The 20,346-nt window shown below is 36.0% G+C and overlaps 2 protein-coding genes across 11 annotated transcripts in view; both read left to right on the top strand.

The window, feature by feature from the left end:
- Window positions 1-20,346, top strand: part of LOC149690887 (discoidin domain-containing receptor 2-like) — a 185,600-nt gene that overhangs the window by 53,290 nt on the left and 111,964 nt on the right. The window lies entirely within an intron of this gene.
- LOC149690889 (uncharacterized) lies at window positions 9,420-12,002 on the top strand. Of its 4 annotated transcripts, XR_016383788.1 has the most exons (7): window positions 9,420-10,153; window positions 10,216-10,395; window positions 10,452-10,523; window positions 10,580-10,882; window positions 10,946-11,514; window positions 11,577-11,633; window positions 11,693-12,002. XR_016383788.1 is itself a non-coding variant. In XM_089870352.1 (6 exons), the coding sequence occupies exons 2-6, from the start codon at window positions 10,101-10,103 to the stop codon at window positions 11,208-11,210; spliced, it is 873 nt and encodes a 290-aa protein (XP_089726478.1). In that variant the 5' UTR covers window positions 9,420-9,773; window positions 9,856-10,100; the 3' UTR covers window positions 11,211-12,002. The 4 variants fall into 4 exon arrangements, 3 of the variants coding, with proteins under 3 accessions (XP_089726478.1, XP_089726479.1, XP_089726480.1); XM_089870352.1 differs by having other exon boundaries at window positions 9,420-9,773; window positions 9,856-10,153; window positions 10,946-12,002; XM_089870353.1 differs by having other exon boundaries at window positions 10,739-10,882; window positions 10,946-12,002.

The following is a 20,346-nucleotide window of genomic DNA, read 5'->3' as shown; positions in this document are numbered from 1 at the left end:
ATGAAACCGGAGTGATATAGGATAGGCACCCCTTTGACCCGTCGTCTCCTCGGTACACCCAATTTTTCGCGGGAAATCTTTAGAGTGACGGAATTCGGGCGCGAGCGAGGCCTTCGGCGGGTCAGGTGCCGGTGACGTTTAATTAAAACTGGATCTCGGCTGTAGACGTTTTGTAGCGAAGCCTCGGGATACAAACCGAATGTCCACACTCCCGCCCAAGACGGATAGTCCACGGACACAAACGGAATAGAGTGGAAGCCACGTGGAGACGATTCTTTCCCGCCTTTCACGAGCTTTTACCCGCGTTTTTCAAAATTCAGCGCGTGAAATAGAGTGAACTGGCGCGCGCCTTTTAAAACGCGCTGGCCCTTTTTACTGTTTGGAGAATGCAACACGTGCGAGGTTGCCCGCGATTAAATTTACCATAGCGCGTATTTCCTTTTCCCCTAAGATATCTACATTGTTTTCAATTGGTTAACCAGAGCCAGAGGCTGATAGGCATTGAAGCGAACGAGCTACACCGCAGAGCCAACATCAACTTTAATTACACTCACACCCAGCCTTCCAACTTTTGTCTCTATATCCCCCAAAGGTTTTTATATTTTGGCCCCCCAAAAAAATAGAAAGGCTTAGCCATTTTTTTTTATCATACGCTTGAATATTACTTTGGAAGATTGCTGTTTTTGAAGGAATATTTATTTATTTATAATGGGGGTATATTTTTAACAGTAATTTTTTGTTTGGTTTAATTTAATTTTAAGAGACATCTGAAGTTAAGGGTCAATGGAGATTAATTGGGTTTAATCGCTAGTAAATTTTTAATTAGGGTTAACTAGCCGCGGGGTGAATACCTTAAATTTTAAAATGAAAATATCGATTTGAAATATGAACTATTCTTGGCAACTCTAGCTGTATTGGTTGAAAACTTTGGCGTATTTACTCAAATCCGAAAAATCCATTAAGATCGCATTAGTGGTGACATCGAACGTAGATACAAGTTGTGTTTTAGGCTAATATATAAATAAAGCCGAGGCTTATATAACCGGGATCTAACAAGTCCATTTGAAAAAGAATAATGCATGGATGGCGCCAGTTTATTCCAAGACGGAGCTGGTCGGAAACGGTCAAAGCTAATGGTGTGCGAGCTGCATTAGGACCGCGCGACCCTTTGACCACAATTTATATCCCTTAATGACAAAATAAGGCCCAACCTAGCTAGCTCTTTTTTTCGGACACTATATTGCTATATTTATTCATTTCACTTTAAGACGCCAGTACAGTTAAGCTTAGAAATCAACCCCAACAAAGTTAGCTTATACTTAGGAGGGAAAGGAATTTGTACTATGGATACGCGGAGGGATATTCAATGTAAAATTCAATACGGAAAAGTAGTACTCCAAAAATTTCTCCCTGAAACTTTCTCTCGTCAGTCTAAGTTTGCCTAAGAGTTAAAGGTGGACCCGAAGATATTTTAGAACTGAAATAACCTGAAATTCATGGCATTCTTTTCTTGGATTGATTTCGATACCTTTCTGGGTTTCTTTTCTTCCGTTGGTGGTGTTAGTTTTTTTCTGGACTCTCTGGTTTCGACGGCTAAGTAATAATAAAAGGTTACAACCCCCCAACCTTTCGGTACGGGGGTCAATGAAGCGAATTCGACCGGACTTATTGTAGAAAGAAATTGGCTATATATTGACCATGAACGCTGCCGTATTGACCCTCTACACCTCTATTTTTTTTTTCTTTTTCTAAAATCCCATTGTTAGCGCCGGTCTCTTTGAACCGCCGAGATTTTTAGTGAACCAAACGGAAGTTACGATGTCCTAACTTTCTCATCTCCTGACCTTTAAGGTCACTTAAATCTAGAAGAAATTACAATTTTTAAAAATCTATATTTTAGTTACGGTCTACAATTCCTATAGTAACAAGAATTTTTGGCGCTCAACAGAAAACAATGGGGGTTTAATAATAGAGTTCCAAGTTTAAAAATAGTTAAAATGACCCACATTTAAAAGGAACTCGTGTGTGGCATCGAACCTCTTTTGTTTTAATGTAATTTAGCGGATAAGAAACAGCTGCGAGAACCCTATAGAGTCCAGAACGAAAAAAATATCTTAAATTTCACAATGGAATTGTTCCCATAATGTTGAGGGGAAATTTAAAAGTTAGGCAAAGCCAAGTTCCAAAATTAGACCATGGGAGAAAGAGAAATTTAGCCAACTGGAAGAAGAAGCTCATAACCTAATGTAAGCTATCTTTCTAACCCTTTGCCATTTAAAATAGTAGATTTTCCGCCAGGGTTAGAGCTCCATACCACAAATCTCCAAATCATGGATGCTGGAGTGGCACCCAAACGCCATTCTGGGGGGTTCGGCCTATTCGATACATCTTGGCGCACTATTCCATCACTCTGTAATTAATTTTGTCGTTGCCAAAAACCCAACTGCATGGCTCTTCCGTCTTTTCGCGCTCTTTTCTTTAATTAAGCGGGAAGTTTTTAACATGCAGCGCGTGCATTTACGCGCCAACGCCTTCCCGCGTGCGCAGGGGCAGTTCTTTTTTTCTGCTCTGGACGAAAATGGATGAACTCAATCCCATACACAAAAAACATTCTTAGAAGTTCTGTGTTTTTTCCACGGTATTTTTCGCCTCGCAGTAATTAAGAAATTTGTATTAAGGGTTGCGTGGGTGTACTTAACCACAGTAGCAGTAAATTGTTAAGTACGTATCACTTATGGAAATGGTGTATAATTATTTTAAGTACTTTTTTGGCTTGATATAGTCGTAACTATTCCAAATTTACTTCAGGAATGTTTTCGGCGAATTAGTCACGGGAAATCAAGGTTATTCGCGGTGTCCTCCGTAATACAGTCCTAGTCATAACGAACGCTTAATTTTTCAACATATTCTACGTATGATTTCATTCGTAATATCAAGTCGAATATTATTTGCCATAACAGGATATGTAAGGTATATCTTTAAACGGATATTAGGGGTAACCATTTTAAACCATCAATCCAAATTGGTTACAAGGCGTCTGTTTCCTCTTTCTTTATTCATGTTTAGTGAATAACTTATTCGGGTTAGAAATTACGGGATATCTTTACTGGATGCTGGAGTCAGCTAAGCCTTATTTATTATGAATTAAGATTTAACATCGGGAAATGGGGATGTCTTTTCGAATTATAATCCGGGAATTCGAGCTTTGACTCTGACTCTCTCTCTCTGGATTTGCTCGTTCCGCGCGATAGTTCCTCTGGCTTTCTAATTGGACAAGAAACATTCCTGCTGGACAAGACTTTATCAAACATTCATAACTCGGAAACAGGCGTTTCGTAGTTCATCCGTGTATAAGCGCGAGAAGTCCAACGCGCCATTTGCGCGCAAAACGAAGCTCGAGCGCGCGCCAACTTGTAAGTTAACGCGCGGGAAACGACACGAGCTTTATCACGAGCGTGTGTAGAACGAGGGGATAAATACTCCGTCGAAACTAACCATGGCGTTATGGGATATTTAATGAAACGTCATTAGCGTTTGACCTCTCGAATCGGGAACATGTTGGGAGGCGGGAATTCTGGTTGGTCCAATATAGCCAGTGTAACTGGTAGTTTCCAGCTCGGCTAATAAGGCGAGGGGAGGGGTAGGGGTGAGGATTAAAGCTTGTCTCTTCCCGGTGTTAAGATACGATTATAAGTTCCCTGCACTCTCTTAAGCCTAACCGTGGCAACCCAGCCAATTTCCATTAAGTTCAAACTCGGCCGCAGATGTTCGCTTCTCCGTTTTTTGATTGATGGGCCTGTTTTGACGCCGCTTCTCCTTGTTAAGCCTAACTTCTTAAAAATGTCTACTAAAGTCCTGCACGCTCCTGTACTGTACTTTACTCCTCCGGGAATTTGCTCCCTGTCTTTTATAGGCCTAATTTTGTCTTAGGTTTCTGTACCTTTTTTCCCTATGGGAATTGCATGGATACATGGTCGAAATATTGAAGCGGGTCCCTAAGGGAGTTGACAACCATCCTTGACTATTTCATTATCTTAGTATATCCATTTAACCGCGGACTCCTAAAAAACGTTATAAGGCGTTGGAAAATAAGTGACTTAACAGACATAAGTATTATCTTTAGTTAGAAAAAACAAGATTGAAGGCAAAGGGTTTTTTGTTTTTCTTTGGATGACGAAAATTGGAATTCTATTTTGGCGCCCAACTCCTCTAATCCCACCATTAAAAGTTTCTGTTTATCTTTCCCTTCTAACACTTTTCTACTTAACTTTGCGGACTCGAGATTGAAAAGTTTCGCAAGTCGGCGGCGTCCTTTTGCTCGCAAATCTTAAGTCGATCCTTTTTTTTCAAACTCCATTTCCCCCAGTTCGTGTCCGATGCTACGGGTCAGGGGCTATTTTTTTGGACATTCAGGTCCGGTTTCTATGTAGGGATACGGATTTGGACGGTGACACGCGCTGGATGGTGGGTTTAGGAGTTGACGTTGATATTTTTTAGGAGTAGTTGACAAGGTTTTGGGTGCATTGTTTGTTTAAAGGATAAATTGTTTGCACTTGGATTTTATGGAAAATATATGAAAGCTGTTCATGTAGTTTTCAATGGGAAAATGTGTTGGTTCTGAGAGCGTATTGATATTCAATGTTAAAACTGATGAAAGTAGTACGTTAGGGTCCTCGAACTCGAATCAAATCATACAAAAAAATTCCCAAAATGGTCCCACGAACTTTATCAATATGTTTTACTATAAATTCATTTATCATAGTGTCACATGACGATTCTTCTTCCGGTATTATGTACTTGTCATCGTTTTAATAATCGAAAAGGACTATATCGCATTAGCTTCCGGTGGCATTGGGGGTCAGAGGTCTATCCGCGTACAGTTGTTCTTGAATTCCCTCTCACACCATAGGTGTTCAGCGATGGGTGCGTTCGGCTGGCTACCTGGTGCTAGCTCTTGTAGATCCCCCGTCGGTTTTAATACACCTTCGGATAGAGGCACCCGCACCGGTTTTTCATTATTCATTTCCAAAGATTGGGAGAACCGAGGGCGAGGGGAAGAAAAAATTCCCACCATTTTTGTCTGCAATCGCTAAGTGAATAATGTCGGGGTCTCCCTTTGTTTTAGACAAGGAGGTTTGCGGGGGAGGTTCGAGGTGATGCTGGAGATAAGAAAGTTTCTTCCAAGACGACGTAATTTATTATCTTCTAGGAAAAGTAATTGTTTTCCAGTATTTATGGGTTACTGGGGTTTTGGGCGTTACCCGAATATTTTATTAGTTATTCAACAATAAGGATTTTGATCATTTATTAGATCTTGAAGAAATTAATTAAATTTGCAGACTTTTGTTGTATAGTACTTATTAAGTTTTTAGATTAAGCCCTAAGGTGTGTTTGGCTCAATCGGTAGGTCATTCTGATGGATGTTGATCCTGACCCTAGTGACCACTTGACCCTCGCTGGCTATAGCTCCGGGGAAAATAAATCACTAGTCATCACTTCGCTTCCGTCCGATTCCCGTTTCGCTCTCTCGTCCAACATCAGGGGTCGCGCCCGCCCACTCATCTACTTCCCCTTCCTCCACCCTCCATTCGGCCATCGGTCATTTTGGGCACGAGCCTTGTTGGGTTCCCAAAGTGCGCGAACGTATCAATCAACACGCAAGTAGTAAGTTACCACACTTTTAGGCATGCAAATTAGCCGAAAATGATCCAAATTTGCATAATTCAGAAATCCCACTTTTGACTATGCAAATTAGGATCTAAATTTGTATAATTCAGAGATCCGACCTTAAACCATGCAAATGAAGCGAAAATGATTATAATTTGCATAATTCAGAATCCCACGCCTGTCAATCAAATGCGAGTCACGTGAGAGTCACGTGTGGTGTTGTGACGTAGGTAAAATTTGTAAGATATATCAGCAACAGGGTTTGAAATTATATTAGTTCGGGACAAAACGTAAAGCTATAATGAACTGGGAAAAACTACGGCTCGAAACTTTTAAAGATTACCCCGTTAGTAATATAAGACCGTCAGAGTTTGCGAAACATGGTTTTTATTATTTAAAGAAAGGCGACGCCGTTAAATGTTTTTATTGCGATATAACATTACATAGTTGGAAAGCTAATGATAAAGTAAATGAGGAGCATCGGAAATATTCCCCGGAATGTCCAATTGTGAAAGGGTTTTCGACATGCAACATACCTATACATTGTTCTATCGATGAGATAGGTAGAGATGTACCACCAACGGAGAAATACGTTTCAACTACAAGCAAACCCAAGACTGAAGAATATTGTAATAATAGATGTTGTATATTACGGGGTTTTGAGGTTGCAATTTCATATTCTTTTAGAGTTGGTACATTTCTTGTTTTTTTACCTATAACTATACCTATTGGGTTAATTACAGCATTGTGGACAAGGAATGACAGCTATGCGATATTAGGTTTATACCCTTTAATGTTACCATATATACTACCGGATTTATTTTTAATAAGATCAGGATTGTGTCTATATTGTAAAAAACAAATCAACAAGATTAATTTTTAAAAAAGGATTGTGTCAATGGTGTAAAAAAGAAATCAAAGGATGAAATAAATTTTTTAAAAAACAATGTTTATTTGTATTGATTACATCACGATTAAATTCTGCGATAAACATTCCAAAAATTTGGAAATAAATTTAAAAAGCGTGTTTCCATCTGTTCCAAGTCTTGACGATGATAATAATCAACAGCGTCTTTTGAAAACACATTAAAAGTGGGGTCATACGCTAATATTAGGTGTCCATCTCTATCTCTACCTTCCAAAATATCTGGAAGATATGGAGATCTTGTAATGAGAGTAAATTTATTTTTAAATTTTTCGAAAGTGAAAGTTAAAAACATTAAAGAATACCTATATCTATGCAATTCTTCAATAACTACGTTAATATATAATAACTTTAACAAATTAATAGTATAACTAATAGGTGTAATAATATATATATTCCAGGGGGTGTCATTGTGTTGTCTGTTCTTTATGATCAAACTAGTGTTGAATTCATACAAAAGTTTTATAATTGCAGTATTTAATACCGATTCAACACTAGCTTGATCGTGACAAACGTATCCTAGAACGTGCGCTGCTGCATTCGAATCTTGACATTGATCAAGTTCATTAGGGTCGTATTTATGTATACTTCCTAGTTTACATTCCGTACTAAAAACGTAGCGTCCACAATTTCTGGTGTCGATAGAGGCCAATTCCGCCCATTCACCACCATCATTTCGTGTGCGATAATATACACTTCGGTAGTAAGATACTTTAACGGTGTTGATAGTCCACAAGTTTTTAAACATTTCGCGACGTACAAGTTGATTAATAACATGCTTTGATATTTGATTGTTTCCTTCAAACTTTATACGATTGTTCTCAATTTCGATCAAACATAATGTACCTAATCGAGGTATCGCGTTTGCACCTTCTGATTTAATACTAATAGGTTTGTAACACACGTAACTCGAAAACCGATGATTTACATTTTTACGTGATTCAACAGCAAAAACGTTCGGTACGTCCATTTTGAATTTTTATTTCACCAAAAGGTTCACTATCTTGTAAAGTATAATTGACAGCGTTCTTTCTGGGGTTAAATTCTGTGAAAATAATTCCAAAAACTTGGAAATGAATATAACAGTTTTTGTTCTATTTTTTGCAACTCTAGGCGTGCATAATCAATAGCGTCTTTTGAAAATACTTTAAAAGTGGGGTCATATATTAAACCGATTTTATCTCTCAAAATTCTTGGAATATTTTTAGATTCTGTAAAGAGATTAAATTTTATTTTCATTTTTTCGAAAGTGAAAGTTAAATCCATTAACGAATGATTAAAGTTATGCAATTCTTCAATAACTACGTTAATATATAATAACTTTATCACATTAACAGTATAACTAATACGGGGATCACCATTAATATAATAGAAGTAATCATAATTGCCATTTTTATCCTTTATGATCAAACGAGTGTTAAATTCATACAAAAGTTTTATAATTGCTGTGTTTAATACCGATTCAACACTCGCTTGATCGTGACACACATACCCTAAAACGTACGCTGCTTGACTCGAATGTTGACATTGATCAAGTTCATGAGGGTAGTATTTATGTAAACGTCCTAGTTTACACTCCGTAGTCAAGATGTAACGTCCGCAATCCCTGGTATCGATCGAGACTACATCTCTCCAAAAATCATATCGGTTACGAGATACTTTAACAATGTTGTTGGTCCACAAGTTTTTTAACATTTCACTGTGTACAAGTTGAGCAATAGCATACTTCGATATTAGATTGTTTCCTTCAAACTTTTTACGATTGTCCTCAATTTCGATCAGGCATAACGTACCTAACCGAGGTATCGCGTTCGCAGCTTGTGATTTAATACAAAAAGCTTCGCCACACGCGTAACTCGAAAATCGATAATTTATATTGTTACTTGAACCAAAAACCATGTGATGCATGCATTCTCCAACCCCGGAATCCATTTTTTGAATTTTTATTTCACTAAAAGGTAAATGATGGTTCACTATCTTGCAAATCCTTACCAATCCCAATCTTCACCTTCAAGTTCTAGGAAAGATGGATTGGCATTTTGAAAATCTTCGTAAGATTTATTGCTGGCATTCTTTGAAAAAATCACTTTAGACACGTTATCAAGTGTTTCTTCGTCACAAAATTCATCGTTTATAAAAATACAGTATCGAGTCAAATAAAATTTCCTCTTAAATGTAGACAAGTTATCTGATAAGGATGATAATGAGTAATTGCCGAACCGTAAAGAATTGATTACAACTTTTATATATAACAGCTTCATGAAATTTGTGGTGAAGCTGTTAGATGTTGCGTAATTCCTACGAAATGGGTTTTTATACGTCAGCGTAGAGTTGAATTCGTAAGTGATTTTAACAATAGCCGTGTTAAGCACTGCTTGAACAGCGTCGCTGTCGTGACAAACGTATCCCAGAACGTAGGCCGCCTCTTCACGATGTTGACAACGCCAGTTTTGTTTTTTATAGTACTTGTGAATCCGACCTAATTTACATGTAGTAGTCGGTACGTGCTGACCACAATTTACTGTATCAATTGGTTTTAGAAATGTCCAAGCATATCTATAAGAATACCAAGATAGTTCTACAACATAACACTCAAACTTGTTTTTCAAAATTTCTTCGCAAACGAGTTTTCTAATCACGGTATGGGTTATTTTATACTTTTGCGCAAATTTCTGACGATTGTCTTCAATTTCGATTAAACATAATGTACCCAACCGAGGAACAATAGTTTTGCAATCGTTATCGACTTTTAAAATGTTTGATAGGTTGAACGAACAAATTTCCTTCATTTGTGTTTACGGAAAGAGCAGAGATAGTAATTTGGTTCCTCTTCACTATCCCAATATGAACACTCTTTTTCTTGACGTTGGTTTTTGTAACAAAACTGATTACAGTTTATACAAAAAAAACTATTGTCCAAAATCGCGTAAGCGTTTTCAATATTGCTAATTAACACTTTACCGTACTGTTTGTATATAGCCCGTTTAAATTTAACGCACTCGGTATTCACACAGTAATGAATTTCACCACCAATAGATGAGAAACTAGCAATATCGTCTTTTTCACAAAAAAGACAGTTTAGATCCTGACCACTCTGTAACTCAGTTTGGCCTGTGGTATTTAATTCCGAAAATTGTTTTTCATTCAAGTCTGAAAAGTAATAATATCTTATAAGAAACACGTACGTTGTGAGGGCCTCTTTTAAAATTATACATTTATAATATGCACCCTTCTTAAAACGACTGATAAATATTTTTCGATAGGGACGCTCATTAATATGGACCCTTCTTTAAAGTCGTTAATACATAAAAAACCAACAGTTAAATATTTTTTCTAAGAAAACCAGGGGATGACCTCGACGCTCATTACAAATTCCTAACTAGACTTCTTAAGCTACCAACCTTGAAAAATTTCATATATAAACTGAACGGATTTCAAAGTTTCACATCATAACGCAAAAAACTTTAAGTTTGAAAATATCTTCAAAGTCTAGAGTACTACTAGAAACATGTGCCCACCAAAATCTTTTGACTCAAACGCTGTTCAACCGGCTGAGGAATTGTAAGTTATTTTAGCTAACAAGTTAAAATTATTTTTTAATACCGGATCTATTTTATATATAGCGCTCTACCCCAACTCTGGGATATCGATGATGAATTGGAAGTTGATCCAATCATCATCCTCGAGGAAGATGATATCCCAGATGGCATGGAGGAGGAAATAAACGAATTAATCGCGAATTTTGATATGTTCGCCGAAGCGGACGACCCGGATGTGGTCTCTACGGAATCATCTGAAGAAACGTAAGTTTTTTTTGTCTTATATCTAGCAAGATATATACTAATACTGTTTTATATAGCGCATCCGAAAGTGATGACGAGAATGAAAATGCATTTTATTCAGATACCGAAGATGTAGAAATTAATTTAGAGTAAGCTAAAAAACTATTTTGTTAATTTTAATCGAAATTAATATAGATTTTTACAGCGCCATGTATTCTTATATTACTCCCTGTTCATCCTGTAACCACTTCCAATATAATTTTCGTACCTTTTCCGGAATAATAAATACTAATACTATATCCTTTAAATTATTTTACTGCATGAACCACAACTGTATTCTCTACCATACATTAATTTGTCTCAGCTGGATGGAAGGACAATTCCATCCAGTTAATATCTATCAAACATCCACTAACTCTTACTACATTAACAACGCCCATCTTCCTAAATCCTACAATTACTTTCTACAAGAAGACCTACACGCCACGGATGACGAAATTGATCTAAAGTAAGTTAAAAAACCTTTTTTTGTTTTAAAAAACCGATTTTACTTATATATTTTTTATTATAGCTACATGTACTCTCGAATCACCCCCTGTCCTCGCTGTAAAAACTACTCTCCAACGAACTATTCTCTGTCAATCCAATATCAACTTCAAACTACGCACTACAAGCTCTACTTCTGCAACCACGAAGACTGTCCTCTCTATCAATCAATTATCTGTCTCAACTACTATGAATATTACTTGCCTATTGACCTTCTTCTCAATTCTAGATTCGCTTCACCTCTCTATCTTAGAAATATTCCTAATTATGTCTATCAAATAAATGAATAAAATATATATATAAGTTTTTAAGAAAAAATGTCTCGTCATTTATATGAAGCTTAAACATTCTATTAAAAATCCCCACTAAAATACGAACACTGTAACCAATGTTTTTCAAGAGCCTCTCGAATATCAAAAATTAAAGCTAGGAAAGTTGTTATCCTTGACAACGCCTTATAATAATTCTTTAAATAGTAGAAATCTAGGGGAAAACTTTATCATTTTCTTTTAACGCTTCATCCGAGAAAGTCTTAAAAAACATGGGTATCCCAGAAGATAATCCTCAGCCGCAGTTACAGGAGATGGACTCTCTGTAAGCTAAAAGTTTACTAGTTGTTTTTAAGCTTCTAGTTTCTTAAGAGTGTTTTTTTATAGAACCCAAGTACCGTTAGAAATTACCGCAGCTTTAGCGGTAGAAAGGGCATCTGCAGGGTAAGTGATATTTGTACCATTAAAAACTATAGTTAAGTAAAAGTAGCTATGTATTTTAGAATCTTCGAAACTCATTCATACGTATTCGTACCGTGCTGCGTTTGTAAAGGAAGAGAGGTGTCTGAAATCGATAGAAATATTTCAAAGGCTTTCTATTGTAGAACTCTATCCTGTCCCCGCTATAATAAGATAGTGGGTATTTGCTTCCCCGTTTTTATGGTTAATATTCATTACCCCTGTCGCGGCCATCCCGATGATATTAATACGGCATTTATGGAAATTTTTGATTATCCTTTAAATGTTTAACTCTTTTTCTAAAAAATATTAACTTTTTCCAAATATATACCATTTATTATTGTTGTATTTTAATTTTACATGTTATTAAAAGATTTTTTAAAATTCAATTAAACAGTACGAAATCATTTGTTGAATGCTTAAAACACATTGAATATTTTGAGGATTACGTAAATTATTTTCGTAAGATTTTAACAGATCGGTTAAATTTAACGTGCTGCAAAATGCGTGTAAGGTAGTTTTATACTCGCGTTTAACATCCAATAGTTTTTTTTCAAAATCACCCAAAAGAATTCGAAAGGTGAGTAGCATATTTTTTATGAAAATTCTTTGATTAATAATAAAGTTAATATGGGTTGAAATAAACCCGTTCATGGGGTCTTGCATAATAAGCGCAAATACTTCGGGTTTAATTGTTACTGGAACGCTTTCGTCATACGTAAAGACAAGACCCAAATTCGTAATAGATATATAGATGTTTTGACAACGTAAAAATTTAATTGACGATTTCTGCATACAGGCCGCGAATTCAGATTTACGTTTGTTCAAGATGTACCATATTTTATACGGTATTAAAATAAAGTTTCCACTTTCAACAATAACTGTTGGTTCTACGTCTCTTCCCCGCGGACAAACAGTTACCGTTACACCGCTTTTTGTTAAGTGTAAGTTCAAATCGCGAAACATAGCCATATTTTTATAAAAATAGTATTACTCACAACACATCACGGGTATTTTTATTCAGGAACGAGCAGTGCAGTTTCAAACATTTACTTTCGATTGACTTTCCTAACAAAAACTCGGGGTCTTTTTATAGTAAAATATCTCCACTTAAAAATTCCATAATATTACCCTTAAGCGATAGAAATTCTTATACCTGATAATTACGAGAAAATAAAAACCTTGGGAGAATTCACACGTGATTTTTGAAAGTATAATTTTGACCCTTCGACCTTTTTCCAAAAAATATCATCCATTTTAAGATCGGAGCACCTTTCCCCCGAAAAATCCCTGTTTAAATTCCCACACTTTTTCGTTTTTTATAAAACCATTAAATACCAATTAAAGCTTTCCATCTGTGTAGGACGTGTATTGGAAAGCGTCTTTTAGCCTTCTACATAAACTCCACCCAAATCGAAGCAAAAAATACTTCTCGGTAATTACACCCAGGTGTATCGTATAAAAAAAGCAATTATTTTTTTGATACAATGTAATTTAAAAAATATATTTTGTAACCTAGGGGAATTCAGGTGTTCCAATCGTATATCTAATATCATTAAAAAGTATACCCGCAGCCAGATAAAAAAGGCAATTATTTTTGATACATTGTAATACAAAAAATATATTTTACAACCTAAAAGTATCATTAAGTATAATTAACGACTAGAATTCTCGGTAAATTACTTTTAAAAAAATATATTTGATAACCTAGGGGTATCCAGGTGTTTGAAATCGTATACCCATCATTAAAAAGTATACCCGCAGCCAGCAATTATTTTTGTTACATTGTATATACCTAGGGTATCATTAAGTATCATTAACGACGAGAATTCAAAATATATTTTATAATCAAGAGGTATCATTAAGTATCATTAACGACGAGAATTCAAAATATATTTTATAACCAAGAGGTATCATTAAGTATCATTAACGACGAGAATTCAAAATATATTTTTTATAACCAAGAGGTATCGTATCCACGAGAATTCTAACTTTTAAAAAATTTTATAGAGGCTATAATTATCTACGAGAATTCCTATCGTAATTATTACTGGGAAAAAAATATTTTTAACCGTATAATTAAGCGTTCCCCGCGCGCTAGCGCGCGGGGACGCCGTGTGTCACCCCCCTCCCCCGGGGGCGGCAGGGGACGGTGTATATAAACTCTCGGGATTTTCGGATATTTCATTCGTTCTTCACTCGACGTTCGTTATGGCATCTTCACTCGGTAAGCGAAAACTTAATATATCTGATGATGAGGAGGAGATAGATATTTTTGAGCAAATTAAAAACGTTAAAGAGGAAAATACTATCGAAAAAGCCGGCATTGTCCCTCGATACGATATTAAACGAGGCTTAGCTAGTTACGTGACTTCATTACCAGCGTCGCATGACGATTTTTATTTCGATATTCAAATATACAAGTACGAGGATATAAAAGATAGAGATAATAAAGATATTTGGCAATGCGATGGAAGAAGATTAAGATTTGTCGCGTCTAAAGATAGCGTCGAATGTAAACAAATTCGATCTATCGTGAACAAGATCGCCAAGCATATGATCGATAATCCCGACAAGATCACGAAAAATTATTCGTTTTTTAACAAAAACGAATAATTAATCAATATGGAATCCCAATATCTATTACTCGTATATCTATTAACGTATTTATATATACTATATACCCAATATATCAATTACTACTACTATTTAATATAAAAAAAGAAGACAATTATTACATGGTGGATGGGATAGATATGAGACTGGAAGTTAATAGATTATCTACGTTCAAGATATGGTCTGTCGAAGGTATTAGCGTGGATGACATGGCAGCTAGCGGTTTTTATTGCATTAGTCCTAAAACCGTTCGTTGTTTTTCTTGCCTTACCACCTTGACTGGATGGAGAGCCGACAATCATCCAATGGCTGTTCATGGCTACGAACAACCGTTATGCAGATTTGTTTTTCGGTCAGGAATGAGGTGTGGAAACGTTCCCATCGCTGGTCGTAATTTTTTCGAGGAAATTGAAAGGGACTACTCGGGACCGGAAAATCATCCCACCAGAAAACAACTAGCACCTTGCCCACACATGTTACAAGCCAGATTCGAAATCGATTTAAAAGAAAAAGAAGAAAAACGAAAAAAAAATATATAAAACTCTAAACAATTTGATAAACTTACTCATTTAAAGATGAGTAGTTCGAGCGATTCCGAAAATGAAGAACCGCTAAATTTAAGCGTTAAAGCTAATCCTAAACAATTTTATACTTGCGAAAAAATATTAGATAAAAAATCAAGAAAATACAAATGTAATCAAGTAGAATGTAAAATTAAATTTAAAAATTTAGAACATATTAAATTAACCGAAGTAAACGAAACGTTTGTTAGTATAATTAATTCCATACTCTTTGAATTATTACGCAACCAGCAAGGATATAATAGAGTTAGATTTTGTATTCGTTCGGATGAGTTGGATAGTCCGATAAATTTAAGGTTTATGAATATTAATGAATTAACGGCTGAAAGAGTAATAGGAGCTATAAGTCAAGTTGCGCAATCAAATCGAAATTTCCATTTACAAAGCTCTTTAGTTTTTGACGTTATTTTTTTACATTGCGACGTACCCGTTGGACATCGATCAAAATCATTAAAAAATAGAAATATAGTAATTTTGGATACGTTTATAAAAACGAGTTCAAATTATATTTACATTGACAATACCGATAACTTATGTTTTGGAAGAGCTTTGGTGATAGGAATTTATTTGGCTGATAAGAGATTCGAAAAGAATACGAATGAAAAGTATCAACCAACGAACGAGTCAATTAATTATTTTAGAAAGATAAAAAAATGTAATCACCCCCTCCAAAAAGAAAAAGCGGAGCAATTATATAAAAACGCTAATATTTCTCCGGATACCGTTAATTTATTAGATATTCAAAATTTTCAAACTTACTTAAACGAATATCAAATTATTATATTCAGAGCTGATAATTTAGAAAAATATTTTGTCGGACCTTTCAAGGAAAAACAAATTTTTCTATTGTTAGTTAATGATCACGTGCATGTAGTTAAGGAATTGCATACAATGTTTGGCGGTATATCTTATTGTTCTAAATGTTTAAAAGTATTTCACGGAACTAATCAAAAGAATAATCACTTTTGCGAAACTCGAGTTAAATGTAGTAGATGTAGAACTTTAAATGTATTCCACGAAGATAAACTAATTAAACCTGTTAAATGTCGAAAATGCCATCGTTATTTTAAAGGAGAAGAATGTTTGAATTTTCATATATCTAACGGAACGTGCGATAACTTTAAAAGGTGTTTAAAATGCGGACTAGAACTGAAAGAAAAACACTCTTGCTCGAAACCATGTAAAAACTGTTTACGCGTACACGAGAGGAACCGTTGTTACGTTATGCCTCTTTCGAGAACGTACGAAAAAACCAGATATTGTTATTTCGATACCGAATCGATCGTTAAAAATAACGAACACGTCCCTGTCTTACTCGTAAGCGCTATGCAAGAAAATGAAGGGAACAATTACGAGTACGAGATATTTCGGGGGTTCGACTGCGTCGATAAATTTCTAAATTATTTATTCCGGACGAAAGAAATGGTTTTCCAACACGCGACAAAACGGCTTAAAGCAACTAAACCGGTTTTTGAAAATATTACGTTGTTAGCTCATAACAGTAAAGGGTTCGATTCGTTCTTTATTCTTCGTGGGTTATTAAAATTGAACATCATACCGGATATTGTTTTTGACGGAAGCAAAATGTTGGCCATTTTTTTGAAAAATCAAAAAATGAAATTTATCGACTCTTTCAATTTCGTCTCGCAACCATTAAGATCGTTCCCCGCGACGTTTTCTTTGGGCGAAAATAGAAAAGAATTTTTCCCTTACATATTCCACACCGAAGAAACTTTGGATTATGTCGGTCCACTACCGCCGAAAGAGTATTTTCAACCTGAACATATGAAAGAAAAAGATTATAAAGATTTTCTCGAATGGTACGCGACGAAATCGAGACAATCGGTCTATAATTTACGCGAAGAACTGGAATATTATACTATCATGGATGTTAAGGTTTTACAACAGGGTATGGATAAATTTAGACAATTGTTCGAGAAGGAAACTGGTTTCGATGTTTTAAATATGAACGCTTTAACCATAGCGGGGGCCTGCACGAATATTTTCCTTCATAAATACTTGGAAGAATTTACGCTCGGAGTAGTACCGTGTAACGGCTACAGGAATAACTACAATCAAAGCAAATCCGCTTTAAAATGGTTGGCGTGGGAAGAAAAAGAACGCGGAATAAAAATTCAATCGGTTCTCTCGTTGGAAGGGGAAAAAAAGATTGGACGATACCCGGTAGATGGTTATTCTTCTCAACCCGAAATAATATTTCAATTTGACGGAGATTTTATTCACGGATGTCCGAAACATACGAAAGGAGGCGAATGGAATCCGTTATTGCAAGATACGTTTAAAAATTTATACGAGAGAACTCTGGATCGAGATGATGATATCATGTGTAACGCGCCGAACGCTGAATATGTTAGAATATGGAGTTGCGAGTTTGACGAAATGTTGAAAAACAGAATCGAGGTAAGAAAGTTTTGCGATTCGTTACACTTTCGAGATCCGATAGGACCAAGATCGGCATTATACGGTGGTCGTACTGAATGCTTCAGGCTGTATCATAAAACAAAACCAAACGAAAAAATTCTATATTACGATGTTTGTAGTTTGTACCCCTTTGTATGTAAAAACAGAGACTATCCTAAAAATCACCCGGAGATTATTACGAGAGATTTTTCATTCGATTTGAATCATTACTTTGGGGTAATGTCTTGTAAAATATTAGCTCCGAAAGACGCTTACATACCGGCATTACCAATTCGAACCAGAAAAAAACTATTTTTCGCTTTGTGTCGTACTTGCGTGGAAAACGATATACAAACAGCCTGCTCGCATAACGACTCCGAACGAGCTTTCGAAGGGATTTGGCCCACCCCAGAAATATACATGGCGGTCGAAGCCGGTTACGTTATATTGGAAATCTTCGAAGTTCACCATTACCCCGAAAGGTACACCTATATCAAGGATAAAGATCCCGGTTTTTTCGGAAGTTACATTAATACATTTTTGAAACTCAAAATCCAAAACTCTGGCTGGCCTCGCAACGTTACCACCGACGAGGAAAAAACGGAATATTTAAGACTGATTAAAGAACGAGAAGATATCGAGATTAGACCCGAAGATGTAACAAACAATTCAGCTCTACGCGCGTTGGCGAAATTAGCTTTAAACTCGTTATGGGGTCGACATTGCTTAAACAACGATAAACCAAAATCGGTTTTCGTCAAGGATTATCAAGATTTCATTAAAATTATAATGGATCCGACATTGGAATTAACGGATATGCGGCCAATTAACGACGATGACGTTTGTTTAATGACCTACAAATTCAAAAAAGATTTTTGCCCGACATATTACAAAGGATCGGCAGTGTTGGGGAGTTTCGTTAGTTCGTACGGTCGGATCGAATTATTTCGAACTCTGAATAAATTAAAAGAAAGGGTTTTGTACTGCGATACGGATAGTATTATATTTATTCACAAAGAAAGTGACGAATTTCTTCCACCCGTCGGACAATTTATGGGTGATTGGACCGACGAAGTTCCAAATGGGTATATATCGGAATTCGTTACTTCGGGTCCGAAATCGTACAGTTACAAAACGAATACCGGGCATTGCGTTACGAAAATGAAAGGAATTTCGTTAAACAGGAAAAACGAACAGATAATTAACTTTGATTCGATCAAATCGGCTTTAGACACTCCGGGAACTAGTTACACTTTGGAAATCCCCTTTAACGTTGTGCGTGACAAAGCTCGCGCGAAACTACTTTTAGGAAATCTGAAAAAAAGTTTCGGCGTGACTTTTAATAAGAGAATAATCGCGGACAATTTTTTAACATATCCGTTTGGATACTCGTTAAAGCAAGATGCATCGTGAAAGTCTACGTTTAAAATCATTCAATGGTCATTGGACTTCCAATTCGTCGGAGTTGGAAGTTATCCCCGCGGAGCTAGCAGCGTCGGGTCTCTTTTACTTGAACGACGGTTTAAAAACCATGTGTTTCAGCTGTCATAACTTATTCGATTGGGGAGGATCGAATGAGACTAATCCTCACGAAGTGCATCAAAAACAAGCTCCATTTTGTAATTATATTCTCGGACTCGATATTACTAACGTGAGTCTGGCTGATGAAGAAGGGGAAAAGAGAAGATTAAAGGAAGAAATCGTGGAATATTTTGACGAATCCATCAAAACGTTTACGTCTAGTTTCGTCGATTTAATACTCGAATCGTCGATAGATGCTTTCAACACGGAATTTCAACTCTAAAAGAAAAAAAGTGACTTTCGACGATTTCCCCGTGGTTTTTATTATTCCGTACGAAGATCGCGTTAATTGGAGAGAAATAAACAAACTCCAATTTCAAAAACGGATTGACGATTTTAATAAACTTTTTGAGAAATGTTTGATGCTTGTAGAATAAAATTCCAAGCCCCCATGCAAATTTTACTGGCCGGTAGTACTATGGCTGGTAAAACGACGTGGATATTTAACCTTTTGAAACACGCCCATTGTTTGATCGAACCACCTCCGGACAGGATAGTGTACTGTTATAAAGAATATCAACCGAAATTTGACATTGCGAAAAAAGAAATTAAAAACATTGAATTTTTGGAAGGACTCCCCCCGGATGATTCTTCATTTTGGGATGAAAGTATTAATAATTTTCTAATAATAGATGATCTGGCATTTTCTTGTTATAATAGTTCCCATATCGCTAATATATTTTGCGTCGGCTCTCATCATAAAAATTTATCCGTCGCTCTTTTAACTCAAAATCTTTTTGGTCAAGGTAAAGAGAGTCGAACCATTAGTCTTAACTCTTCGTACATAATTGTTTTTAAAAATCCGCGAGACGGGTCTCAAATAACTTACTTGAGCAGACAAATATTTCCGAATAATAAAAACCTCGTAACTAGAGCGTATGATTTTGTTACCAAGGGTACTCCCTATTCTTACTTGTGTATCGATTTAAAACAAAACATTCACGATGATTTGCGTTTAAGAACAAATATTTTTCCGCATGAAGGAAATATGATTATTGTATGCGATGACAAATAAAATTTTGTATATAAAACTATTTATCGTTTCCGTATGTCTTTTATTTCGCGTTGGAACGTTCGAGGAGTTGGAATGGTTAAGAGAAAGCGTAAATCGAGTTTGTTAAAAAAAGTATTAAAAAGAAATTTTAAACGAAAAATTCGAAAGAGAGGACGTCATCCGTTACACAGACATTTACCATTTTTTCGTGGATTGGTACGCGCCAGTCAAAGTGGCGGAGGAAAATTAACCAAGGTACTGAAAAAAGCCAAGCAAAGTCAAATCAAAGCCGTTCACAACACGTTTTATAATTTGTTAAAGGGAAATATTCCATTACCCGAAAAGGATAGAATTTATATTAAAAAACATCGAGTATATATAAGAAAAATCGCTAATAAAAGAGGTCTGGCTAAAAACAAACGGAAACTTCTTATAAAACAGGCGGGAGGATTTTTACCCGGGTTAATAGCTGCTTTGGTACCGACATTGATATCTACCATCACTT

This window comes from Phalangium opilio, unplaced genomic scaffold (genome assembly GCF_054372755.1).
Source record: "Phalangium opilio isolate 3A_F unplaced genomic scaffold, DU_Popi_V2 ptg000031l_1, whole genome shotgun sequence".
Taxonomy (NCBI): domain Eukaryota; kingdom Metazoa; phylum Arthropoda; class Arachnida; order Opiliones; family Phalangiidae; genus Phalangium; species Phalangium opilio.
The sequence above is the reverse complement of the archived record's forward strand: the minus strand, read 5'-3'. Positions and strand labels throughout refer to the sequence as shown.

Excerpts from the sequence above, each read along its gene's own strand:
- LOC149690889 (XM_089870352.1), top strand. The coding sequence starts at position 10,101 with ATGTGCCCACCAAAATCTTTTGACTCAAACGCTGTTCAACCGGCTGAG. Across the intron at positions 10,396-10,451 it reads ACGGAATCATCTGAAGAAAC|CGCATCCGAAAGTGATGACG; the intron begins GTAAGTTTTTTT and ends TGTTTTATATAG. Across the intron at positions 10,883-10,945 it reads GATGACGAAATTGATCTAAA|CTACATGTACTCTCGAATCA; the intron begins GTAAGTTAAAAA and ends TTTTTATTATAG.